At 35.8% G+C, this 27,105-nt stretch overlaps 1 protein-coding gene and 1 long non-coding RNA gene across 10 annotated transcripts in view; one reads left to right on the top strand and one right to left on the bottom strand.

Moving 5' to 3' along the window:
• Positions 1–10,592: 10,592 nt before the first annotated feature.
• Positions 10,593–27,105, bottom strand: part of ANKS1B (ankyrin repeat and sterile alpha motif domain containing 1B) — a 439,567-nt gene continuing 423,054 nt past the window's right edge. For 8 of the 9 annotated variants that reach the window (XM_038180703.2, XM_038180684.2, XM_027452496.3 and 5 more), the window contains 4 exons: positions 25,216–25,302; positions 20,511–20,648; positions 13,842–14,009; positions 10,593–12,504 (listed from right to left, as the gene is read on the bottom strand). In XM_038180703.2, coding sequence (XP_038036631.1) covers positions 12,394–12,504; positions 13,842–14,009; positions 20,511–20,648; positions 25,216–25,302 — 504 coding nt within the window. In that variant the 3' untranslated portion in view covers positions 10,593–12,393. The remainder of the gene's footprint in view (positions 12,505–13,841; positions 14,010–20,510; positions 20,649–25,215; positions 25,303–27,105) is intronic. The other variant, XM_038180699.2, reaches the window with a different exon arrangement.
• On the top strand, positions 14,319–19,153 carry LOC113842896 (uncharacterized). Its single transcript, XR_005266498.2, has 3 exons — positions 14,319–14,361; positions 14,574–14,672; positions 17,400–19,153. It is a non-coding gene; the product is annotated as an uncharacterized lncRNA (long non-coding RNA).

Below are 27,105 nucleotides of genomic sequence, written 5' to 3'. Positions count from 1 at the left end.
GTTTTATAGGCTTGTCTAGTGCTGGAGTGTGTGGGTACAGCTGGAACTGGTAACTGGTTGCCAGTAGAGAAATGTCTTCTGCCCCAAAATTATTCTGCTAGAAAATTATATGGTTAGACTCCCTGTTAGAGAATGCTGTGGAGTCCAGTTATATCTAGCTACAGCAGTGTGCGTCCTCATCTCTCCTGTTTCACAGAAGATGATGCCTTTGCAGGTTTTAGTGGAAAGCCACACTGAAAAAGCAGTTTGATAGTTTTTTTGTTTGTTTGTTTGTTTGTTTTCCTCCTGGAAAAAACAGTGCAGAGAGGCCACACTGTCTCATCTTCAAGAAGGCAGTAAATCTAGAATACCAGTAGCTCACAGAGAATTTATATCTTCTTCCAGTTGTTAGCAGAACATGAATGCCTTACACAAAACTGTTGCTGTCTCTCCTCCGTAGTAAGTTCAGATGCAACACAAGTGGCAATGCTAAGGAATGCAGCGAAGGCCAACCTTGTGTCTGAGAGGTGCTTTCTAGTATTTCCCTGATGGTGCACTCAGACGTGTTTCTTCACATCTTTCCTTCTTCCTTGTGTTTACTACAAATTTATATGGTCTCAGAGGTGGTGATGATGAATCAAGATCTCTGAGGGCTTGAGGCACCTTATTTCTGTTGTGATTTCCAAAAGAGCAGAAGTCAAATAAACCTTCCTGTTTGGAGAGTGGATAGCATGCCAGCTACTCAAAACTCTTTATGTGATTTTTATGCCCAATTTCACTTTGCTCTTTCAAGCTAAGAATGGGACGAAATTACTACTGGCTCTGCCAACATGCAATAAGCTGTTAAACAGAGCAGGCTTGTTTGTGGCATGAGCTCTGACCAATATTTTTCAGCACTTATAAAGCTACCATGCTGTGTGCTGCTACCTACCTTGCATGTTTAAAAGTAACTCACTGTACAACAGTCTTCTAAAGGCTAGGTCTGATAGAGGCCTAAGCTGGGGTGTCAGGGTGCAACCGAAAAGACCCAGTGAATGTAAAGGAATAAGATTTTTAGTCTGCTTGTATTATTGACACCTTCAGTACTTCCTATACATTCTCCTACTCCCTTACTCCAATACTAAGAAATTTCGGTCTTTCCATCAGAGCACGTTTTTAGATCCCAGAGACACAATAACAGATACATTTCTTTTCTTTCTGCACTTCCCAGTTAGAACCACTTAACTTCATCTTTTAATATTATGAGCAGTGTTAGCTGTTGTAGATAAGGCCATTGGCAGAAGTGTAGGAGAAAAAAATAAAAAAAAGATTAAGGAAACACTGAAAAATATACTTTTGGTTAAAAACCACTGCAAGAATGCATGAGAGGCCTGACATTTTTAATGTGAGGTTTGGAAATGCTTGGAGTTATGTCTTTTTAACTTTATTATTTATTTATTTTTAAAGAAAGAGAATAATTGAATGAACAGAAATAGGTATTGGCCAGTGGAAATCTGTCTCTAAATACAGATTATGCATTTTACTTTAAGGGATCTAATCTGAAACTGATAGTTATGCCTTGATTGTTGAGTACTATTATATTAGATAATAAAGTAAAATATACTTATGCAAGTTGATAGCTCCAAAATTTTTCAGTGTTTTTTGTATGAATTCTTAAAATGTGCTGTGGAGTTTATATTCAGTACAGGACAACAATTATGCATTTAATATTAACAGCTTTACAAATGAGAAATTGAGGAACTGTGTGGAAGTGGTCTTATCAATATTTGACTTTGTGACTTGATTTCAAGAACTGGGAAATGTGAAGAGGAACAATTTTTCAAAGACTTTAAATAGTTTAAAAATGCTTGTAAAATTTTTATTGCTAGTTGAGTATATGTTTAACAAAAGCATATAAAAAAAATTGTTGCCTCAGTGCATTTGAAATTTCAGAGCAGTTACAGAAATATTTTAAACATCTTTCGGATTCTGCACTTTTATATTTCTCAAAGCCAAGCAGTTTTGTTTTTGTCTCATACAAAAATTATAGAGCAGATAGTAATTCTTCTCTTTTTCTGCAGTATCAAGGATTCAGCTATAAGATTGCTATTCTGACTCAGCAGTTTGTTTTTCATCAGTCTGGAGAACTGGGTTTGAGGTCACTTCTCTGGGTGCACATTCATTCAAAAAGAAGAGTGGTAAATGGCCAAACTGAATCTGTGGAAGAATTGTTTGTTTTTCATGATGGTATCAGTGAATACTTGCAAGAGACAGGTACAGTTCAATTGAACTAAACATGACCTGGAATTCTCTTCATAGCATATCTTGAGCATTAAAAATTGGTTAAAAATTAAATACAGTAGATCAGAATAAGCTAAAAGTCTGCCAGTTTTTTGTTTTTTTTTTTTTTTTTTTTTTTTTGTAGAAATATGTGTTGAAATTATTAAACTTTTCTTTATGATAGACATGGGAAAAAAAGTCTATCCCTTGAAGTTAGGGTCTTTTTTTTTTTCTTTTAAATTTCTACCAGCTGTGCAGTTATTTACACTTTGCAGTTTCACAAGATGCTTTCTCTGTCATTACATATCATATTTAGCCCTCAGTAACTGTTGTTAACCTGCTTTCAGATAGGAGTTTCCAGTGTTCTAGGTTGTAGTATTGGAAATATTTGCTGGGGAAGATTTGCTGAAAGCAAGGTTGTACTTTACTATCCTTTCTTTTATCTCAAAGTGTGAAATAGGACATTTTCTCAGTGTGTGCTCTTTTCTCACCTTGTATTACTGAAAAAAGAATGAATGATACCTAACAGACAGATAGGAGTGTCAGGATACTTTGTCACTAAAGTATTAATCTAGGCAATTAAGATCACCTTCTCTATAAATGATAATCCTTTCCCTATCTGTATTTTTAGTTTGCATGCAAATTAAACTTCCTGCTTTTCAAAAACTATACCACAGTGCCTCCAGCATGCAGCTTTTTACCTCCATTTTGCCATACTCATTTTGCTTGAGTTCTGTTAGAAATTATTTTAGGATATCTACCTACCTATGTGGTACATTTTTTTTTTCTTCTTTTTGTTAAGCAGGAATCTATCCAGAAAATGAGAACTTGATGTAGTGAATACTTCAAGGAGTTAGCAGCAAAGACAAGATTTCTGAACTTTAATATATCCTCCTTTCTCGCAAAAATGAAGTTTGTTTTTCTCATTCAGAATTAATAATTATGACAAATAGTACAGGGCTTTGAGCCTAGGTGTCTTCTGTTTAGAAACTTGTGTGTTTTGCATAAAGTTTAAGTTCTAACAAATTGGTTTTCCCTATTGAAATGACTACACTGAGGTATTTTCTTCTTATTTTTAGGGTGAGTTCATGGCTGGTAGGATTCTTGGAAGGAAAAATCAGAAGTACCTATGCACAGTCAATACTTAAAGGCAAGAACAGCTGAATTTGGTATTGTAACCCAAGAACTTGGTCAAATTGAGAGGACTGTAAAAGTTATTCCCCAGAGGATGTAAAGACAAAATTAGCATAGATAATCCAGTAACTGTGGCCCGTTAAAGGTCAAGGTGTAATTGCGGTGGTAGTTCTTGTGACTGGCAGAAACAGTCGTTTTTTTTTCTTTGTTTAACAGTTAAGAACTTTTTGTTTTCCATTTGAAAGACAAATTTATCTCATGTATTTTTGGGATTTGTTTTTTTCTGCATCTAAGTTTTGTAGGCTATTTTGAATAGGTTATTCAAGCAATTCTGGCATTTTCCCTAACAACTCAAGAATTGGAAAAATTGGTACCTTTAGTTATTCTTCCCTTTCAGAGTTGTTTATTCACGAGAGATTCTTACTGTGTTAAACAAGTGAAGCCATAAAACAAACATTTTGGTAATCAGGCCAAAGTACTCATAAATTATCACCAGGCAGCTCTAAATCTGTCATAAATTCTTACTGACTTGTTCACAGGAATGTTTATATAATTGAAAGCAAATATAGAGAGGAAGTTAAGTCTCCATTTTACAAGTTAAATCAACTATAGTGAGATGAAGAACACCCACACACTTGGCTCTGGATCAGCCAAGACATTCTTGAAAAGCAAACCTTTAAGAAATCTTTATTATATAACAAAATTATGAAATCAAATTCAAGGTGTAAAAATTAGCAATTTTCCAGGTGTCAGTGATTGTACTTTGCTTGCATTTTCCTTGTATTACAGGATATCACCTTGAGCAGGGAATTACATATTTGGAATCTTTCCAGAAAAGCTAATTTTGGCATAGCTGGGAACATAGATGTAATTAATGTAGGATGTGTTAGAGCTAGGACTCACTGAAAGGGGTTCACAGAGCCACAGTTCCACAGATGTGGAGAAAACATCTAACCTACTGAATGAGATGCTGTCTTACGATATTATATATCACCTTAAAAAGAGGTGTAGAAACTGCCATAAAACATAGACAAATACATTAAAAGATATTTATGATACATTAAAGTATAATTTACAATGTAAAGTATAGGAACAAATGATTAGGGTTTATATACCAGTCAGTGAAATATCAATAAGCAAAGTAAATGAGAGGTCATTTAGTATTAAAACGAAGCAGTTAGCAAAATGCAGCCTAGTCCATTGATCACAGTGATACAGTTGTGAAATACGATGTTGGAGAGAGAATATTTGGAAATAGATGGCAAGATGTATCTATTCCATGTAATTTTAATCACAGGAACAGGAAGTTTATAATCTTAACAGGTGGCAAGGATGATTTGTTCAAATTAAAGAATATCCAATCAGCAAATCCAAATGCTAAATAGCCAAATGTCTGAGATATGTAAGATGAAGAGTCCTTTGAACCACTCCTCGTAAGAATCATCCTGTCTTGAAAAAGTGACAAATTACTAAAGGATCATGAATCATGACAATTCTAGTGTTTGAAATAAAGAGACCAAGGGAACTATTGATTTGAATTCAGTCCTGAGTAAAATAGTGGAATGGCAGATTTAGGGCTATATGAAAAATTGGAATTTAGCCTGAACATTGCAGAAATTTTCTATGTATTGCTGATATGGTTTTATGAGAGATTGGTTTTGTCAGACATTATTGGCAGATATCAAGTTGTTTATCTTTTTTTTTTTTTTTTTTTTTTTTTTTTAACCCCATCAGTATCAATACATGAACTTTAGATTTCTTTAGGAAATTTGATTCATTCTTACACAGCGTTTTGAAGTGCTTCTATTTTATAGCATTGGTAGAAAACAGATGGATTAGAATATGGGCCACCTTATTGTTACAATGTTATTTAGTGCTTTTGTCCATGATCTAGAAAGCCTTTTATGATAAAACTTCAGATGATATAAATTGGTTAAAAGTAAGCAGCAAAAATAAGTAATTATCACTAAATAATGTGAACACATTCAACAAAGTGTTTTTTTTGTTATGGTATGAATAAGGTATAGTTATGTCATACATAACGGAGTCAAGAACGCCAGTGAGATCATCCTGAAAATGGTGGTGTGGAAATGAAACTTGATGAGGTCATCCATATAATTTCCAAGGTGTTTGCATTGGTTTACATTTTATGTAAGCAAGTATATAAAAAAGATCTATCTTGATGGAGTAAGGAAGTGATCTATGTGCTTCATTAATAATTCACCAGCTGGAAGAGTGTATGAAGCTCTGATATTTATGTTTCAGAGATGAACTGGCTTCAACCAAAATCTGGAAGAGGACTGCAAAAAGTAATTCATGGGTTGGGGAAAAGTCTTGCAATGCAAACTTTAAGAGCTGGATCTATTTTGTTGAATTGGAGAAAAGGCTGAGAAATGACCCGTTAGTGAGGCATGTGAGAGAGGAAGGACATTTCAGGCTTGCAGACAAAAGGATGGAAGGAAAAACAAAACAAAGCAAACAAACAAACAACAACAACAACAACAAAAAACCACTTGTAAAGTCATGTAAAGCAAGGGAATTAAGATCTTAGTTTCTACTTCTCTCTACTTCTCTACACAAAACTGAATCTAAACAAAAGTCTCAGTAAAACATTCAGTTTCTACTTATATGCTCCCATCTGTTCTGTAGTTATGGATTCTGCTTCTAAAGTTATGGATTATTATACAGCTAAGATCTTTATTGCCTTGCTTTGCATGTCTCACCCAAAAATAGGTGCACAGATGAACCTGAGACCATCTGATCATGTTCCTTGCCTGAGTTCTGTGTAGTCTGTGCTAGAACAGTGATTGTAATGAAGTACCGAGACTTAGAGCTTCTGTTGTTAGTCTGTGGGTCAGGAAAAAATTATTTCTTGCAATGTATAATTTTGCTTCTTAACCTCTCACCTTCCTTTGATATTGGCTGCTTTAGGAAGTGCAGTATTTAACACAGTAGAGCCATGCCTTCAGGTGCAACAGCTGTTCTTTTTTTTTCTTTTTTTTTTTTTTCTTTTCCTTTTTTTTTCCTGCTGGTGTAGTCTCTTTGCAGACCACCATCCAAGACTTCTGGCTGGGTAGCAGTCTTCTACAAAAACAGATTGGCAGGGATATTTTTTCCCATCTTTTTCTGTAGCACAGGGAACAGAAGATGTGCACTAGCAGCTGGAATTACTTAGGAACTTCTCACTGAAGTGCTTTACTGCCATATCAAAAGCTGGGGATAAGGGTGGCATGTTAGTAGTCTCCTGTCTTTACTTTTTGTAGCAATCAGTTTAATTTTCTATGATTAAGGCTTTTGGCCTAGGTAATTTTTGAAGTTTTGTTTAAGTATAGCTGCGTGAAACATAAAGGTTGTGATACAGGGATGGTCATAGTGACTGATCTAGCATCTTTTAGAATTAACTTCTAATCATATACATCATCACCTGGATGCATCAGTAGATTTAATTCAATTCTAATGCAAAATTGTTCAGATAGTCTGTAACTTCATCTTCAAGACAGCAAGTAACAGTATATTAATCTTTTTTTTTTTTTTTTTTCAACATAAACTCAAGGAATAAGTAGTGCTAGCCTCATTTGCATACATTCGGATATTTTTGCTTAGGTCATGCCCAAGCCCTTAATTCTGCAGGATAGCAATTATCATTATCTAATAACCAAAGGCAAAAGAGTGAAGATTGCATTGCATCTACTATATCTTTAAAATCAGTGTAGTCTACTTCTTTTTTCCTCATGGTGTCACTATAGGATAAACTTAATGTTCCTTGGATATCCCCCATATTGGAAAATGATTTGTCTCACTGGATTTCTGGTCTTTCTAATACTTTTTTAGAGGAGATGATAACAAATATATTGCCTTGAAATGTGGACATGTTCTCTCTGTCATTGACCACCATTAACATTGTGCATAAATATATATTTTTTCTTTTTTTCTTTTTCTTCTTCTTCTTTTTTTTTTTAATTGATTTATTATTGGAATAAATTTAGCTTTGGAAAAGGATCTGGAGAATCTAAGCAGTTCTAATGATTTGAAGGTAGTTATATATAAAAAATGACAAAAAGTCATGTAGCTTCTAATTAAATGGCTTATTATGTCAAATATCCAGGCCGAGGGTGTTAAGGTTGCTCAGCCTGAAGAAGAGAGGGATCTGGGGATAACTTATAGTGGTCTTTGCTACAAGAAATCTGTGGATGGACTTTTTATCAGGGAGTATAATGATAGGACAGGGAGTAATGGCTTTAAACTAAAAGAGGCTGGATTATTTTAGGTATCAGGAAAAAATTATTTACTACAAGGGTGGAGAGGCACTGGCACAGGCTGCTCAGAGAAGCTGTGGATGCCCCATCTCTGGAAGTGTTCAAGACCAGGCTGGATGGGGCAACCATTTTGTTATTCTATAATCTCTAACTGTATGTGAGAAAGTAGTCTAAGGCCCTCAATTACTCCTTAAACAGAAAGTGTTTTGAATTCAGATTTTTTTTTTTTTGATTGATAGAAAGAACAGTTTTCCATACACTTGGTGGCAAGAACAAGGACAGGAGAGAGCGAGAACTTTGTTCGGTTTACATATTGATCACATCTTTTTCTGTCCATTTGTTGCAACATAACCCGTACCCACATTCTCAAAGATAGCTGCGTAACTGACTTCCACAGCAGAAGAGTGGCAGTAGTGAATACATATGCATGGTAAATAGGACTGATGACAAATTTGCTTGTGGTATTGCACAGGAGAGGGAGTCAATTATGGAGGTGCAGCTTCCCTTTCCAGCATTTGGGACGCATCCTTCCTGCACGGCAAGAACCATAGACCATAGCCTCCATCTAGCTGGGTTATGAGCTCACAGGTATGAAAGCTAACTAGAATCAGGGTGGACTGGATAGAGGTACGGCCAGGAACATTAACTATGATACTTTAGTAAAGAAGTTACAGAGCTCTAAACCATTTCAGAGAAACAGTTCAGCCTGAACAATATTCCCCTATGCTCCCCTGGTTTCGAATCCTTTCTTCTTCCATTCTTCTAGAATTTTCCCATTCCTCTTATATATTCTTTCACTTTCTTCATGTGGTCTTTTTACATGAGAAAATGGATATATGTTTTCTTAGGTACATGCCTTCATTTAAATATTGTCTCTGATCCTTATGCCTTGTCTTTCACTTACGTTTGTCACTGCCACACAGTGTGGAGTCAATTGTTTGGGCTTATAGTTTGGAGACAGTTAAGGTTACTATTTCTAGACTGTTGTCTTGTTGACATCTTAGACATCATCCTCCAGTGAAGTGTGAAACAGGATAGATGAACAGAATACATTGAAAGAAATCTAGGGCAAAATTAGATGAGAGTCTGCACATAACACAAACTTTTAATCTAGAACGGAAACTATAAACTATGTCATCTTTGGACATGAAAGCTTATTAGCTGTCTATCATGCTGTTGTCTTTGCAAAGGACTGACACAACCTTTTTCACGACCATCTAATTCTCTTTTAAGTGGTCACCATCTTATGGCTATCCCAGTTTTTGATGCTGAGATGGGTAGAAACTAAAAGCTGTGTAGTGCTCGGGTTCTGCAGGAGAAGCAGCCTCTCCTATATATGCTGGCAGACCACCAAAACCAGATTTGCGGTATGCCCCCTCCTGTCAGTGGTGAGCAGTAGCTCCTTTGGCATTTAATAAATGCCAGGCCAGGTTGGAATAGTCAGCATGGCCAGTCTCAAAAGCAACAACTGCTTCAGAAAACCTTCCAGCTCCACAACACAGGATTCCCCCCTTGTTACCTCCTGATGTCGTCCAGTCCTTATGAATTCTCCCAGCAGCTTCTTGCCTTGTATAATAGAGATTTCACTACCCAAATAATGTTCACAATCTTTTGTCACCGACACTTACCTCACTTTGATTCCAATTTCCGTATCATCTCATGTCAAATGCAATCCTTTTATCATCTCTCATTTTTTTGCCAGTACTCCACCCTCCCACTGTAAGGCAGTTGTTGCAATTAACTCCTGTGCTCACAACATGTAGATGCTCCAGTTTCTTCATGTACTCTCCTTGATTGCCTCTGCTTCCCTCTTACCTTGAGTAGAGAGCAGGAAAAGCAATCTTCCTCACTTCCTGATCTTTTGGAGGTGTCTGGCTTTTTTTTTCTACCTTCACTTTTAAGATTGACCATTGCCTCCTTACTTCCTATAAAATGCCAGCATCCTACAGACTTAAAAAAAAAAAAAAGTCATGTGTTCACAAAAAGGACTAATGTTCAAGTAGTAACTGCTTTGGCTTAGTGCAGATTTGTGTCCTGTGTTCACAGAAGTTCTCTTTGGCTCTGAAGAAAGGAATGCTGATCCATTGTCCCATGACAGAGGGGACCCCATCAATTTGCTTCCAGTGGGCTTATGTAAAATCAGTTAGTCCTTTTTGGACTAATTAGTTAGTGCAGGAAAATGTTTCCTCTAAAATCCCAAGTTTCTGCAAATACAGAAGTACCTTATGCCCGTTAACTCTTATGTTTCCTTCCAGTTTCAATTTATGTCTGCTGTGGGGGCTCCAGTCATTCACTGACTCACTGTCCCCCCAAACTATACTCTTCATACTCATTTCCTGTCCTAACAGTCTTTCATCCATCTCATCTTACATCAGTCTTGCTAGCCATCCTCAGTTGCTTTTGCCCCTTATTATCTCTCCCAAACAAGTCCAGCTGCTTGCTGTGCCACTTCACCTGTTTGATATCTCTTTGATAAACCAGGATCAAATTTCTCCTCCAAGTTGCCATCTTTCCTGTTGCTTCACTTCCCTTATATTTTAGGGTTGTGTTACAGCTCCTGCCTTTTCCTTTAATTGTAGGGGTCACTCAGCTACCCAGTTTTGTAGCCTGAAAATCTGGACATTTTAATACTTTTGGTGTCTGAAGTGTATTCATTTTAACATAACTTCCCCTGCAACTCTTAAGAGTATGCGATTAAATATGGAAAGTCAGCAGTTGAATAGTGCACCGAAAAAAACAACAGTTAATTAAGGGCTTTAAAGTATGAGCTGTTTACCATCTGTAAACAAAATCTGTATTCTAAAATAAAGCTGTCTCCACAGCAATGCCTGAGTTTGCGTGGGACAGGATCGAAAGCCCAGTGAAATTGGGGGAAGGGAAGGGAGGACATTTCCCTGACTTCAGTATCCCTTGGCTCAGCCCCTTGTTTCATTTAGCAATGATAAAATGACGCACAACGTCCTGTGACTGTACAACTTCATTTTATTTTGTGTGCTTTTATAGGATATAAATAAATGACAAAATTACAAAATTTATAACTGGAAGCCCAAGCATATTTACATAATTTTTGTTGCAGTGAGGCTACTATTTACTGTTCTCCTATACAATTTTCCTTTTGGTACCATATTTTTAGTGTTAGTTTTTTACTGCCAGTTGACTACGTACATATCAACAGTGAATAGGCAAAATATGTACAAGGAACTATTTTGTTCAAGTAAATTGAATACTGTATTAAAAGTATGTCATCACTCAGCGCTATGATTAGGTTTAACTAAACCATATACAATTATCAGGTTTAAACCAAGTTCAGTTATCCATTTTTGGAATTTACCAACTGACCATTCTAACTGAAAATCTCAGCTGGATATGAAATAATAATTAAAAAAACGTTAAGACAACCACACAATTTATCAATATCTCTATAATGAACTTCAAAATGATTCACAATTTGACTGGATAGAACAATATACGTTAAAATGCCATTTTTCTCCTATAGTGATATTTGTACTGTTATAATTTCAGTTCTACATAAATATACATCATGGTATTATACAAATACTCCACAGACATTAAAAAAATTAAAACACTTTAAAGAAAATGTAAGTAAATATTATTTAATCAAATATTAAGCAAATGCTTAACCATTTTGTTCCATGAAAACATTTTTATTACTTTGGAATTTTTTTCTTTTTCTCACCATTTTTATTTAGAAAATGTTTTGCAGTATAATTTTATCAACAATCTTCCAAACAAGTTTTCTGTGACAGAAATCTTGATAGCAAAATCCAGAGTTTTGATTTTGTTTTAGAACCACTGAGATTATTTTAAAAAATACTAGTAGAATTCATGGCTATAGCAATGTCAAACTGCATAAACTATTATGTAGGTGTAGTAGAATGACCATTCATTCCACTTGCATTCCAGACTGATCACACGGAACATCCAGTGCACTGATGCTACAACTTTTATAATTTTCATAATGCTGCAATAGCAATGGTTTAATCAACTTTAAAATAAACAATATTTGTCATAATTAATCTGGCTTCCTTTCCATAAATACTCATATGCTTTCCCATAGTTTTTCTCTTCCATAAAAATATCTAATAAAGGTTTTCTGTGCATTATTAATACTTTTTTTCTATCCATTCATAAAACTCTGATCCTTTGTTACAATTCAAGAAGTTCCTATTTCTGTAGAGGATCAAAGGACACCAATGATTACATATAAAACCAGCGCACACAGAAATCAGGGTACCTAATTTCTTGTCACTTTAATGAGTTCTTTATTCAACACAGCAATTATTAATGAATTCAGTGGTTTCACAAATACTCTATTTATTAATTCTGGTTCTATTTCAATTAAAAACTGCCAAGATTTAAATAAAAAACCAATCAAATATCCTACTTGTAGGCAGCATTAGTGTTAGTTAGGAGACCTTTTGTTTTTTTAAAAAGTAGAATTCTAAAATAAGAAATCAAAGAAAGCACTGTGGCAAAGTCACAAGGGAGAACTGTGTGAAAAATAATGTTTCTCACTCCTCTTGTGGACTGTAATTTTAAAAGTCTTCATATAGTGTCATTCTTCTGTCAGTGCTGCAGGAAGAAGATCACCAGAAATGACTATCAGCCTTTTTCGTTAGTTACAAGGCCACTCATACAGTGCAGTCTTCCTCTCTGCTGGATTGAAACGTTGCCGTAAAGGAAAGGCTGTGCTGTGACTGCTTGGAGTGCAAGGCACAACAAGGAACAGGGGGAGAGTTTTGTATCAGAAAATTGTAGTTTCATACTTGGTATTAATGCCTCTTTTGGCTTCTTGTCCAGGTTCAACAATCCATGGTAGATTCGCAAGAGTCTTTTGTTCAGATGGATCTATTTGCTTTAAAAAAAAAAAATGCAGATAAACAGATGGGTTACCATCTCTGCACACAGCATTTCTAGTAGAAGTTTTTTCTTAAAAAAAAATAAATACTAGAAAACACCACAAAACCTTTATCAATAAAGCCCTGTTCTAATGTCTACAGCAGTAGTCTGCAGTGGTCCGTATTCCCGTCTACCTACTGATGGTTGCCCTGATTTACAGTTTAGATCAGAGCAGTGCTGATCCCTAAGCTCTAGCGCATCAAAGCTTGTTAATGCTACATTTAAAGCAACATTTGATCCTGCAAAGTCCTTTCAGTACTGAGACAGATGATAGCATCAGGAAATGTTCTTTCTTAAAATCCTATGGTGATGAACAAGAAAGTGTATGGTCATATGTACACGTTCATGTATATATATCCCCTTCCCCTCATCCCAGAATTAAATATCACAGAGTATGGTTCTCCTTTATAGCCAATGAATATGATACACTATGTAGTCAACTACATGATCATGCTACGCTCACTTGAATTAAAATAATTTTTGTAATTTTTGAATAGCTGTATCATAAAAGAGTGTTTCGCTGTCAGCTGCGCACTCTAGGATGACAAGAAAATATAAAGAAAATCAATATGTTGCTCTGATCACCTAGGATTTTTAGGAATTTGGGATTCCAAAGAAGATATTGAAAAGGGTATTGAAACCCTGTTCTGAAACAGGAGGTTCTGTGGAGGGTCAAAAAAAAAAAAAAAGAAAAAAAAGAAAAAAAAAGAAAGAAACGAAGTTGTTTGGTGTGACAAGAAGATCACTGTAGATTGATTTGGATTTGCAATTTGATTAGGTTTCATCATCTGGCAATCATACCCAAATCAAACATCAACATTTTTGAGATACTGATTTGCACATGCAGTGATTGTGTAACAAAGATAGGTTTAGTGCTGATTTTATTTCTTGACACAGGCTCCAGGAAGTCCATGGAACTGAATAGTTTTAAATGTATGCATTGGCTGTGATACACAACACTTAAAAGAGGACAATACATTGAAATCAGGCTGAATCAATTAAAACTTTGGAATAATTAGAAAAGAGATATGTTCAACACTAGTCAAGCAACTTTCTAAACCAGAGGAACACAAATTGGGCAGTTCTGAGTGGCTTCCTGCACTGCAGTGACATAACCCCACCACGTGATGAGCAGAGGCAGCACAGCTGAGACGTGGAGAGTTTCTGACTCAACAGGTGTGTTAACTTACACAGCTTCTACACATGCATCAATTCTTACTGTATAGCTTACTATTAGTATTATTGTTATTATTATTATTATTTTTTTTGCATGCACCACTCCTTTCTACTTACCACTGACTTCCGAATACTAACACGTGGTTTTGGAATAGGTTTAGAGGGTTTATTTTCAAAGCTTTCTGGGAGTGTTGAAGAATGGCCCCCTTTTCGTGCTTGTAGTGCAAGCTGATAGGCCACCTCAAATGCTTGTCCTAATGTAAGAATGATTTCATAAGCTAAATTCTGGAACAAAACAAAAACATTTAAAATTGGAGTTAGGTGGAGTTATTGTTAGATATAAGAAGTGGCATAGTACTGTTTACAGAATGCATTTTAATGAAAATAATTAAAAACAATATCTGCAATATTTACATCTGTTATTTGATTTCTCATTGATTAAGGACAATCTATATGTAATCTACTGTAGTTAAAATAATTACTTTAAAAAACTTTGAAAACATTATCTCACTAAACATGAGAAAAGGGGTGGGTGGATGGGTGTCACCTCTTTTTCAAACAAGTCATTAACCCCTCCACCCCTTCCCACCTCACCCTGTATCTGCTGTTCTTGAGACCTCACCCATCTTGGACTGCTGTGGGTATCTGACATTCCACCTTCCTCTACTTCAGACCTCCCAAACTGCAAGTGAGAGTCTTTTTTTTTTTTTTTTTTCCCCTCCAGGTTTGTGGGGTTGTTTTGGTATATTTATTTATAGGCTCCTACAAACTTTCCAATAATATTTTGAACACCTGCAGAGCAAACACAAGCCTGCAGGCTTGCTTTCTTATGTCCTGCATTCTCCTTAGAGTAATTCATACATCTTGGATTTGATTCAGAAGTTACTCTCTCCTTCCTGAACATCTGTAGCCCACAGCTGGGTGCATTCCTGTATGCTTCGAAATTAGGTGAGCCCTTAAAACACCTACATGCTTTTGATGTAATTTCAGATGTAGCAATTTTATGTGATGCATCTTTTTAGCTTGTCAAGTCTAACTGTTGAGTTTGTAATAAGTGAGAAAGCAGTGCAAGACACGCAGAAATACACTATCTGCCCTTCAGTCATTAAATAGTTAAAAGACTATGTGTCTTATTTCATGCCATATACTACAGTTTCACTGCAGTCATGAAGAAATTCTATCCCTTTGTTATCACACTACATTGAATGATGTACTTTATAACCCACACATTCTCTGTAATGAGAGTCTTTATACTCTGTAGAAAAAGTGTAGGCTAAATTCAGCCTATTTGGCTCATTACAGAAGCTTCTTATAAAGGTGCCAACTCTGGCCTTTGTTAGGTCAGAGAGAAAACAATTATACTCCTCCACTGGGACATCCTCTCAGCTGTTATGACTGCATTAACAACAGCAAGCTAGCCAAAGTTACATAGTTTCCCAAATAAAAATGTTTGTCTGATTTGATAGCAATAGTCTCCAAATTGTCTCCCTCTTAATTTAAGGAAACTGGCCAGGACTGAGAAATACTGAGGTTACAGTTTGCCAGTGGAGTCATAAATGAAAAGCTAAAGAGACTGTTATAAAGTGGTCTGCCTTTTAGCAGGACACTAGTTATAGAATTAAGACCAATTGAGTATAATTGTTAAAAAGGTACAGAATAGTATTATTTGAAATAGACTGCACATATTAGTAGTGCAAGGATATTATTCTAACGACATCTTAATGTGCTGTTGTGACAGTAAAGTAGTGTACTATATCACTGTGGGATTATCTACATTGGATATTATTATTGGTAAAGGAATACATCAACAGAACAGGGTGTAATAAAGGTTTGGAGAAAAACCAGACTGTAATACTATTGGGAATGGGAGAATGCACTATCCAGGAAGGTATACATAAAGGTCCCTGAGAGACAGACTGAACAGTTCTGAGATCAGAGTAGAGAAAAGCAGAGAGTCTGCCATGCTGAGACATGGGAAATGTAGTCTGCGTCCTGCATCTTGTCGTAAGCTACTATGGTTTGTTTTATTGTATAGTGTGTAAAATGAAAAAAAATAGGCCTGCCTAGAGCATGCAAACATGTAGCTGTTTCTATAGTTAATACAGATTTGAAATATGGCAAACAATGCAAAGTGTGTACTGTTCTGTTCATTATTCTAAACATAAACTGAACCATAACTTGTGCATAAATGTCACACATGGTGTACTGTGATAGAGCTTTGAAGAAGTGAAGCGCGCACTTCACTTGGATATAATGGAGGGCTTTAGAATTTTACCTTTTAAAATTCAAACAAAGTATCTGCAGAATTTTAATTGGAAAAAAAAACACAACACACACACAACAGAAGTAAATAGGTTTGGGTTGAGAGATTTCTCACTTGTAGTACTAAGGGAGGAATATGAAGATGAGAGTTAGCATATATTGGATGGGCTATTACTGGAGAGGTAAGAACAGGATTCCCTTGAGGATATGGGAGGAAGACAACAACTGTAAAAACCATAATGTAAATCCTTCTGATGGACTGAGCACACCATTTTATTATTATTATTATTTTTTAAACATATAACACAAAAGGAAGTAAAGAAGTCTGTCTACCCAAGAGATGCCTAGAACAAAAGTTGTAGACCATGGAGGACGTTGACTTTTACGTCACCCCACAAAGCTCCTTGGAAAGGAGGTAAACTTTTTAGGACCATGGTGATTCTGAGTGCTGCTGCAAGCCCATTCTTTGCTCAGCATGGCAGAGAAGGAAAGTAAAGCTAATGCCTTTAATTTGTGTGTTATGAGAAACTGAGGTCAATTGCCTTGTTTCCAGTGTAATGTTATATTTCAATTCCTTAGTGCAAGGTCTGAGTCAGTATTCTTCAACCACTTTAATTCAACCAACCAATTACAACAGCTAATTGTTTTGCTACTTTTTTTTTTTTTCCTGCATAAGTTGCAGCAGGCACTGTTTTTTCGTTGTATTTTCATGCTTCCATAAAGCTATGTTGAGGCTTCAGGAATATTTTAAGAATGAGAGCAAGATTGCTAATTTCTGTCTTTTGATCTACAAAAACTAAAATGTAACTTGCAAGGGATTTTTTTTTTTTTTTGAAAAACACTTTGGATATACTGAGGATTTGATGGGTTTCTGCTTTTAGGCAATGATTTTTTTCCCCTTTATGATCAATGTTATATTTGGTCTTTAAACTGAATTTACTGGAGAAGCTTCCTTTGGTATCGCACAGATAATTGGTATGAGCTACCCACCTCATCGGCTGTGTAGGAATGTCAATTAGGAGATCCTCTCTGCAATGTACTGAACTTAAAATTCCAGTAGGTAAAACCAAACCGAACACAGTACATGAAATTTTAACTTGAAAAATCTGAAAATTCTATCCCAGCTCAAAATTTCCATTCCCTGGAATGTAATCATTTGCCCAATTCTTAGTCATGATGGTCTTCAAGGCCTGACATCAAGGATTTCTACTATAAAAACCTGATAAATATGGAAGGTTGTTTATTAGTAAATAGAGTTCTTTGGGTGTAGAGCTGTTATACATGTACGTTTACACTGTTGACTGTACAGATGCTTTACCCTCCAGACCACAAAACATTTACATTTGGGGGCACCTGAAAGGACGTGCATTGCATTTGTCTGCACTCTAATGCGTCACCCTTTGTGCATTCAAGGGGAAGAAAGCTCAGCTCACCAAAGCTGGTATGATGAGAGAAGCACACCTGGCATTTGCCTTTAACAGCTGTGGACTCCTGGGCTGCATGAGGTTTTCATGAACAGGCACTCATGCAACTTAAATTCTTGATCCTTTCTCATTGTGGATTTAAAGCAATGATGTATGTCAAACTCTTCTGAATCCTTCCCTCTCTTCTAATGTGGCACAGTGAGATATTGTATGCAATAAAAAGATGGAAACAGGCCTTCAAATTGTGCTTTTCAGACTGCTGCAAAAGCTATCTATATAGACTAGACAAAGAGGAGAGACTCATTTGCTCATGAGCTGAAAGCTCTCTGTGCCTGAGTGTGTTCCATCTCAAGAAGGTTGTGAGGAGAAATTAAAATGCTTTCACACATTCTGCCTAATGTGCCCCTGAGAGGATAGCATCTGTGCATGCCATCTCTAGGATTTGGAAAGGAAGGAAGTGTTCTGTTCCAAGGACAAGCAGATGCTATGTTGATTGTACCTGGATGGTCATGTGAACAAATAACAACTTCCAAAACAAATTTCAGTCTCCAAATCCACTGGAAGAAGGCAATAAAGAGAACTTTGAGACCTGAAAACATGTTTTTTCATCTCTGCTATATATGTATACTAGCAGTTTCCAATGCTTATCCAGCTTAATCTGTGCAATGAAGGACAGAAGAATACAGAAAAGGAAAGTCTTTGGGTTATGCAGAGCACTAGTCAGGCCCTTTGCATGAACAAAAGCAGATACTGTTCCAGTTTATGCAGATTATTTTCTATTAATTGGTGTGTTGCACAATGAAAGAATACCTGACTGAAATTACTTTGGATGTCTCCCATATATGAACTGAACTTTGGCACAGGGACTGTTATGATGGCTTATTTCTCCAGTAGGAATCCCTCACTGGTAGATTTAGGGTTGTTTTTTCTGAGTGAATGAGTGAAGTGGGTTTCAAATATCGCTCAATAAATCCTCTTCTCCCCAAGCCTTGTGTCCTTCAATATTCTTCAAGCAAGTCTGATGTTTTTTCCAATTTTGATTATAGCATTATAACTCTGAGTAGAGAAGTTGAATGTACAGTCACTTCTAAATAGCATCAGTAATGCTGGTAGTTGACATGTTACACTAAAATACTTTCCTATTTGGGAAAAAAAAAAAAAAAAAGCTATTCCCCACATTTCCTGGGGAGTTGAAGGACCTAAGAGAGTGAAAAAAAATCATCTAATACTGTATATTATATTACCATAATATATATAAGATGCATCTTTTTTTATACTTTATTGTGGGTTTTACCATTTTGAACTTTACTTTTCTTACCATGGTTGGATTTCTATCTACTAAAAAAATGACAGGACTGTTTCTATTAGCAAACTGTAAGATCAGGCTCCATAAAGGCTGGACTTAAATAGAAAATTTAAATTACTGTATTCTTATGTTCTGAATATTTAGATTAGATTTTTTTTTTTTTTTCACGGAGCTTGTACTTCCATAAGAAATGTTAGATCCTGAAACATAAAACAACACACATACACAAAAAGAATATTTCAGTAGATAACGCCCGACTGAGGATTATATAGGAGAAAAAAAACTACGACAGTTAGACATTAAATAGCTATTTTAAGCAATATGGAAACATTAAAGTGCTTGGGGTATTAAATGCTCCTCCTAAGGTATGGGAAGTAAGCAAAATGTTAGAATTATTTCTGGATCACTATTCTGGAAAATGAATTTTACCCGGGTCTGTGATTATTAGACCTATAAATGAAGACATGGTATTTGGAAACTATTTGTTTTTAACTGAAATAAGAGTTTTGAGACTGATTTCCAAATAAATGCAATCTGCTTTCAAAAGGAAAAGGTGGTGTCAGAATAATTTTTCTCCAAACTCCATATCTGGATTATTTCTTAAACTAAAACTCCCACTTCCATGACAGAGAGCATAAGAGAACAGAGGGACCATAATAATCTGATGATGGTTACAGGTGTAACTTTTTACACAGGAACATAAAATGACAGTGTTCTGCCCATATCTCTGTTACCACAGATGTTTCAAATCTATGAGATTTAGTGTGGTAGCCAAATATTCCTAGGACCTCTAGAGATATGTAGTTAGCTCTCTGTGTGGTCTCCTCTTTCTCAGATCTAAGTTTTTTTTTTGGTTGTCTGTTTGAAGTAAGAATAAAACTTCATATTTTCCCTGTACGTTTGCAGAAGTTTCGGTTTACCAGGTTATTCAATACAATACCGAAAGGTTTAAGAAATACTTAGAAAGATGTTTGCGTTATTGGGACTAATTCAGCTAAACATTGAAACCCGTGGAGCAGTTGGGCTAAGAAATCCAAAGAAATCACTTACTGGGATAACATCTGATCTCTGTCCAAAAAGCAGACCACATCCACATTGTGAACGTGGGATGTTTCCACTCCACAATAAAGTGATTTTCCCTCTCACCCTTTGTTGGTTGGTTTGGAGAGACTGATGAGGGTAAAAGCCAAAAAGCTGGAACTCACCAAACCAGTCCTTCCTTGACTTTTCAGGCAGTGGAACATAGTCTAAAATGCAAACTTATTTTAAGCTACTTCTTGAGTCAGACTTTCGGCAGGACTAAGCACTGAATGTAACGAATATTGATTCAGTTCTGATTTATCTGCTACATTCTGAAATTTCAGACTGGGTGGCCAAAAGTGCTTTTTGTGAATTTCTTGGAAAGCTGTAGCATAGATTAGAAGAATTGTTTGTCAAGACTCACTTATAAACATGTTTAAAGAATTCATACATGTTGTACTATACTAATGTTTTTGAATGATTTTTGTTTCAATAGCATTTCAAATTTCTCTTGTGCTATGCACTAAAGTTACAGTAAAAATCTGTAATTACATAGGTGAATTATTTCAGATATGAAATAAGATAGTATCAAAGAAAATCCTTATTTTTCTCCATAGATGTTATTTTACTACCTCATAGTAGATTAGTATTTTCATGTGATAAATGAACAGTACCTTCTATTAATCACTATATATCCTGAAAATGATTTAACAGAATTAAAGAACTATAACTATTACAAAGCACTATTAAAGGAAGTATCTTTCATAAACTGACCACATCAAATGCAGTGAATACGTGGCAGTAGTGGTGATTTGTCTTCAAGTCTTTAGTGATGTATGCAAATGTAGAAAGGTCTTCAGGGTCTTGTGCAGCACAGGAAATGTTACGGATTTCATGCTCAGCAATAATATTCTGTTCAAAAAAAAAATCAAACAATTTAGGAATTACATGTAAAAGCTGCAAAATCTTGCTGTTAGATTTGTATTTACATTCATTTACTGTTCTGAAGTATTTCAGAAGTTTCTTACTAAGAAGAGATTTAATACGCTCCATGTGTGAGCTTATACATTTCATTTCAGTTTTGATCTTCTCCAACAATAACTAATATTGTCAAAAAGCTGGTAGGCAACAAGTGCATTCTATGGTCTTCCCTATGATTTTGCTTGGGTTTTATACAGTTTATGCAGTATTTTTGCCAAAAAGACATCTTTCTGGCATAAGGCTGTAAATACAGTTTCAGACTACATGGCTTTTCAGGCTACATGGTTTTCAGGAAAGGATCTGTTGAAACCCAACAGGCTCAATATCCTTTTTTTTTTTTTTTTTTTTTTTTGCATGTGGTGTTTGATAAAATTTAGATACATTCTTTCAAGAAAAGAAAACAAAGCATCATCATTTATAATTAAAACCCCGAGCTCTTGAAAGGTTTCTGCTTAGTAAGAAGTTTAACTATAGAAGGATCTGGCAACTCTTCTCCACTTAGCAACAACAGCATCCTGTAAGAGATTTAGAAATATTAAACTCTTCATGCACCTAGCAACGCTACTTGCAACAGCCAATGTGAACTGCAGCATACAACTGAGGTAGAGGTGGGGAGTGGCTGTCTGATGAAATAAATAAATAAAAAACTGTCTAGAGCTTTGAAGAAAATTATGAATATTCATTACATAAATTACTGATATGTAAGTATTGTGTTCAGGCCAAAGGAACCATGAAGCCAGAGAAGAAGATACTGCATAGTGGCTTATGATTAGGCCTTCCTTCATCAACATACACGTTTCAAATAATTTAACAGAAGAACGACTCATCATATGTGATCTTCTGAATTGTGGCCCTCCTGACTGTGGCTATGGCTTTTCCACAAAGCAAACAAACAAAAAAATAACAAAGAAAGAGAACAAGCCTGCTGCAGTATGACATCTCTATTGCACCAAAGAACACATGACATCTGTAGTGTCACAGTCCCTCACAGCTCTACGTTTCACTGTTGCCTTAGTGGCATCTGTTCAAGTTAAAACAATCTCTGAGTATCTCTGTTTTTCCCTCACCTTTTTTTTTTTTTCTTTCCAACTCATCTCCTCTCCTCCTCTTTTTTTTTTTTTCTTTTTTTTTTTTTTTTTTTTTTTCTAAGAACAAGAATTATGTACAACTAAGTTACTTAGGATGCTTTCCCATATCTTCTTTCATTTGCTAAGTGGCAACTTTCCCACTTGTATGTAGGTGTCAAGTTTTCTAAAAGACGTATTAATATATCTAATTGAAGAAATGACGGGTTGGGAAAAATCTTAATAAAAAGCATTCAAAATTTCAAATTACAGAAAAAAACATGATAAGGAAACACTTACCAAAGACACAAAATAATCCTCTTAATCTTAAATTGTTGCAAGATACTTGGTTATTTCTGTTTAATGCATTATTCATAAAAATTACAAAAACATTACTTATGTTTCAATATATGCCAGTTCATAATGACATGTATAATCTCTGCTTAACGACCATTGACTTTTTATGTTACTTTAAGCATTTTATTTCCTTTGTTCTCAAATTGGTAACTTTTACCCTCAGTAAAGATTTTGATGAGAATTATAATTATACCAAAACCGGGGATTTAGATATCCCTTTAAGATTACAGATATAGCTGTAATATATTGTCATTGATGTTGTAGCGTCAACATTGTAGTTTAATAAGCAGAAAGAATTAATGCTTGGAAGGTGTTAAAATCATGTGAAATACTTATGTTAAATCACGATTCACAAAGCAACCGGCTGAAAGCTCTGCCATGCTGAAACTTTTCCTAGGTGATCTGGGGTTGACACAGGGGTTTGTGCTTTAGAGCTTATTTTAACATTAAACCAAGTGAAGTTTGGAAACATACCCATATCGACTTTGTTTTGAATAAAATAAGGTGTGCCTAAAATAAATCTTGTGGATGAAAATTAGTAGTGAAATAGGCTTTTCCCTAGCTTCTACAGGATTATGCTCTGTGATCTCCTTTCCAAGTTAACAATGTTTTCAGTGCATGCATTTACTATTTCCTAGGGTCACTACTCCAGTAGACCTATAGTTTTAGTCTACAGAAATTGTAAGACTATGAACCAGTTTGCTCTTCTGGGTGCACTCCTCTGGCACTGACCGACAATGAAAAATTGTTGTTCTAAAATTGTTACTCATTTTGTTGAGAGCAACCTCCAGAGCTTCTGAAAAAAAGAAGGGAAGGTGAAAGTCAGTTCTGCTTCTGCCAAGGAAATACCCCTGAGAGATCAAGTTTTTGATAAGCAACCTTCCCTTTGCTTGCCTACCTTGTGTCAGGCAATCCCCCTTCTTGCAGAAATTATCCTGAAGTTAGGGTTAGCTCTGATCCACGAGAAATTTCTGAAAGTCGGCCTTTTTTTCTAAGCAGCAATTTCTTGCTGGCCTCACTTGCAAAGAAATGGTGTCATGTCAAAGCGGTGTCATGCCAAGCTTCAAGGCGTCACTGAAATAGCTTTAGTGGAATGAGGTCAGAGCCCCTTTGTTACCTGAAGCTTTGCCTGCTGTAACTCAGAATACAAATTCTTAGCTTGGTGGCATAAAGAAAAAGGATGAACAGCCATGAGAGCTGAGTTTTCAAGCACATAACTGCTAGCTATTTTTGTCATTTAAAAGTATGCATTTATTTCTAACTGGTGTCCAGTGCTGTCAACTATAAGCTCATCAGTACAAGTCTGAATAGGATCTCACCTTAGTGCTAATCTGTTTTGGGTCTTGAAGGAATTGGGTACAGCACACTGTGGACAAGGCTGATAACAACGTTCCTGGGAGGGTTGCAGGCTATTACCTGGCTTTTACAGAAGGGAAAGGCAGTGCAGATTTTGAACTGAAGAGAAAGCATTCTACTACTTGAGCAAACACACAGGACTGTGGCATTATCTTGATCAAGTACATCTATTGCACTACTCGCATAATTTTCAGTGGGATTGAACTAGAGGCATCTAATAAAATTTGCCCAATTTACTTCAAATTTCCTTCATACACAAGACAAGAGGCACTGTACTGGAAGCTCCTTGTGTTCTCTTGATTTTTTATTATTTTTTTTTTAACCTAAGGACATTACAGTAATGTCCCTTACACTATAGAGGAGATTTAAGGGCTGAATACAGCCTTATCCAAGTTATAGTTAATAGCATTACAATGTCCTGATTTATGCCCTGCACATTAGAGAACATAAAGGATATGAGGGTTGCAGAAGCTCCATTTTGATTCAATGGAAGAAAAAGAAGCTGACAGGAATCCCTGGCCTCTCTGCTCTAGCCAATATGCCATACCTGACATAATACTAATTTAATATCTATTTTTCTTTCATGCTGTCTTCTAACCCTGCATGTGGCTTCCAAACTATAGCAGAAGATCACAAACCTGCTTTTGTCCCTTCACTTAAAACCCAGTTCTAGTTACACACCTTTAAAAACTGACTGCTTTGTTAAGTTTGAAGGATACTGGGTTAGATGTATGGTGTGATCTGAATGCTCAGCAACACAAAGCAGTTATATATATTATTAACCTGGTCAGGAAGCTGGGTTCCCTGACTTACTTTTTATATTGTGTAGTGCATTTTAGTCACATAACAGGAAAAAAAAAATCATTTCTATTCATATGCATGCATCAGTATGAATTGCATTTTCTTGCCATCTTAAACATCAGAAGAGAAATCCATGCATTATTTTACTCCGGCTTACAGGGATTTTACATTTTACTTTAGCTAAGCAATAACCCGTTGTTCTGTCCATCACTGAGTTCCCCAATCTCTCAATTTCTGCCTTTTTTTTTTTTTTTTTAAAGGGGAGATATATTGTCCGTATTTTGAAATGTAAGAAGCAAAGCACAGGAGCGTTGTCACACAGGAAGATGAACAAAATATGGAATTATAACTGTGAAGAAGCTGCTGCAGCTCAGTGAGTCAAATGGCTACTTCTAGGAACATAGCTGTCAGAGAGGCTCTAACATTTGAAAAGTACACTCACAGCTCATGTTTCTTATTTTTACAATGTCTGGCCCTGGATAAATCCTTGCATCTTCATTGTTTATTGAAACATCTTTACATTCTTATTTTTAGCCAAAAATTATATAGACCAACAAATATGTATATAGTTCTTGCTTATTTAAGGAATTGCATAGGGAAGAACATGGTTAAGGATTCTGTGGAGGCCCCTTGCCAAATGTCTGTTGTGGTGAGCTTGCCTTTTAACAGCAGAAGGCCGGACACAATGTTCTCCAACTGAGCCATTAAGTGTTCCTCACTTGTCCTCCAGACAGTGTTTCTGGAGAGTGACAATAAGATTACTCTCATTTTGGAGAGAAGAGAAAAGAAGAGAAGAGAAAAAGGAAGGAAACACAAAGTGCAAATCTGTCCCCTCTATGGCCTGGAGCTCTTACAGAGCCAGCCTCATAAATATTCCTATTTGTGAGGACAAAAAGCTGATATTCAATGATTGCACACACCTTATTTGTTGCATCAATAAATTTGACTCCTTTGTACGAGACAGACAGGACAATGGTTGGCACTTTCTTCATTTGTTCTGTAGACTTCTGAAACAAAAATGAAGATGCAGTTGGAGTTACATTGCATTGCAAGAACAGCGCTCTTTTCTACTTCTGACAAAATACTTCAGTTAAACAATAGGTACTTATCCAAATATTTGACTTTTTCTTGATCTGACTGTGTTCTGGGCTTTTGAAATAGCTGCTTTGTAGTTACAAAATTCCACAGTTTATTGCAAGGATGCAAGAACTGCAGAGTTCTGCAGTTTATTGCAAGAATGATAAAAACTCTCTTTTTCCTTAGTACTATGGGAAGAGAATGAAGCAAGTTTGCTATACTTAAAATGACCAGTCATGTAATCAAGGATTTCCCAAAATATTCATGTTTAACACATCCATCTGATGTGCCCCATTCAGCTCTGCCTCACCTCTCCCTGTCCTTCCCAGCTGTAAAAATTTACAGCGCAGTGTTTTTTGTAGAACTACTTCTTTTCTGCAATTTGTTGTTATTTAGGAATATTTCACTCTCTCTCTTACCTTCTTGCTGTTATATTCGTGACATGAGATACCCCTGCAGCTCTCCAGGCCTGCCAGTCTGATGTTATATCAGTTATATTTCTAACTGTCTGCACTTCCTCCAATGTGGTTTCTACTGCAACCTGCTTTACACATGAATTAGCACTGAGGTTAATTCTACATTCCCTTAGTGCCAGGTTCTCTTACCTACAGTTTATATCTTTGTATAAAGCTATTTTTCTTTTATGCTATTCTACCTTTGTGTGCCTTCAATGTGAGACATGCAGCTAAGATACTTCTTGCTGAATGATTGTGAAAATATTTGGGATAGACGTAAATTCTCTGCAGAAAGCTTATTGATTAGTTTACAGATTAAATTTACTAAAAAAAAAAAAAAAGGAAAAAAGAAAAAAAGAGAGAGAGAGAGGAAGAAAAATAAGTCTGACATATCTCAGAGCTGATTTGAATTCTTTAAGGTGGGAGGCAATTACAGAGAAAACTATTATATACAAAACAACCGTAGATAAATAATGTAGATGAAGTTCAGAGAACACTCAGTCATGGTAATTTCTGCATGTGATCATAGAGATCAATCAAACATGTTCTTGAGAGGAAAACCTAAGTTCAGATACAGTTAAATATGAAGAAATACCAGCACATAGAATGATGGTGCAAGCACATCGAAAGGTCTAGAAATACCATCCAAAAAGATCACGAGAGCAGCTGAAAAAAAAAGCAGCAGCAATGGTTTTGTATCCTTGAAAGGAAATTAAAAAAAAAAAAAAAAAAAAAAAAAAAAGGAGATTTAAGCTTGAAAACACAGACTGTATCTAAAAGAAAAAAAAAAAAGGTGGTGGTAATGCTAGACAGCAAACAAATAATAGCTTAAAAGAAAAAAAATGGAGAGTCCCTTTATCACATCTCATTTCTTCCTGAATCAAACAAGGCTCCATTTTTGCCAACATAACTTTCAAAGCTACAGATCCAACCACATTCTGCAATTAGTGTCCTGTACTGTGAAGGCTAAAACCTCTAATTAAGTTTTGAAGAGAACCCCACCCTTCCATATAACGGAGAGGAATATTGCATCTCTCAGTATCAAATGACAAGAGATTCAAGATGATGTCAAGTGTCAATTTATCCTGGAGAAAGCTTCTTTTACCCAGAAGCCTAGACACTTCTTAAAAATGAAAGCTTAAATGATAAAACATTCTGAAAAATATTACAAAGTCTGAAGGAAGACACTAATCTGATTTGCATGTCTCTGAGTGGAAAACGAAATGGCATCCCTGCCAAAAAGACAGCAAAGCACATACCTGCGTTTCTCTACAATAG

This window comes from Anas platyrhynchos, chromosome 1 (assembly GCF_047663525.1).
Source record: "Anas platyrhynchos isolate ZD024472 breed Pekin duck chromosome 1, IASCAAS_PekinDuck_T2T, whole genome shotgun sequence".
Classification (NCBI taxonomy): Eukaryota; Metazoa; Chordata; class Aves; order Anseriformes; family Anatidae; genus Anas; species Anas platyrhynchos.
The sequence above is the reverse complement of the archived record's forward strand: the minus strand, read 5'-3'. Positions and strand labels throughout refer to the sequence as shown.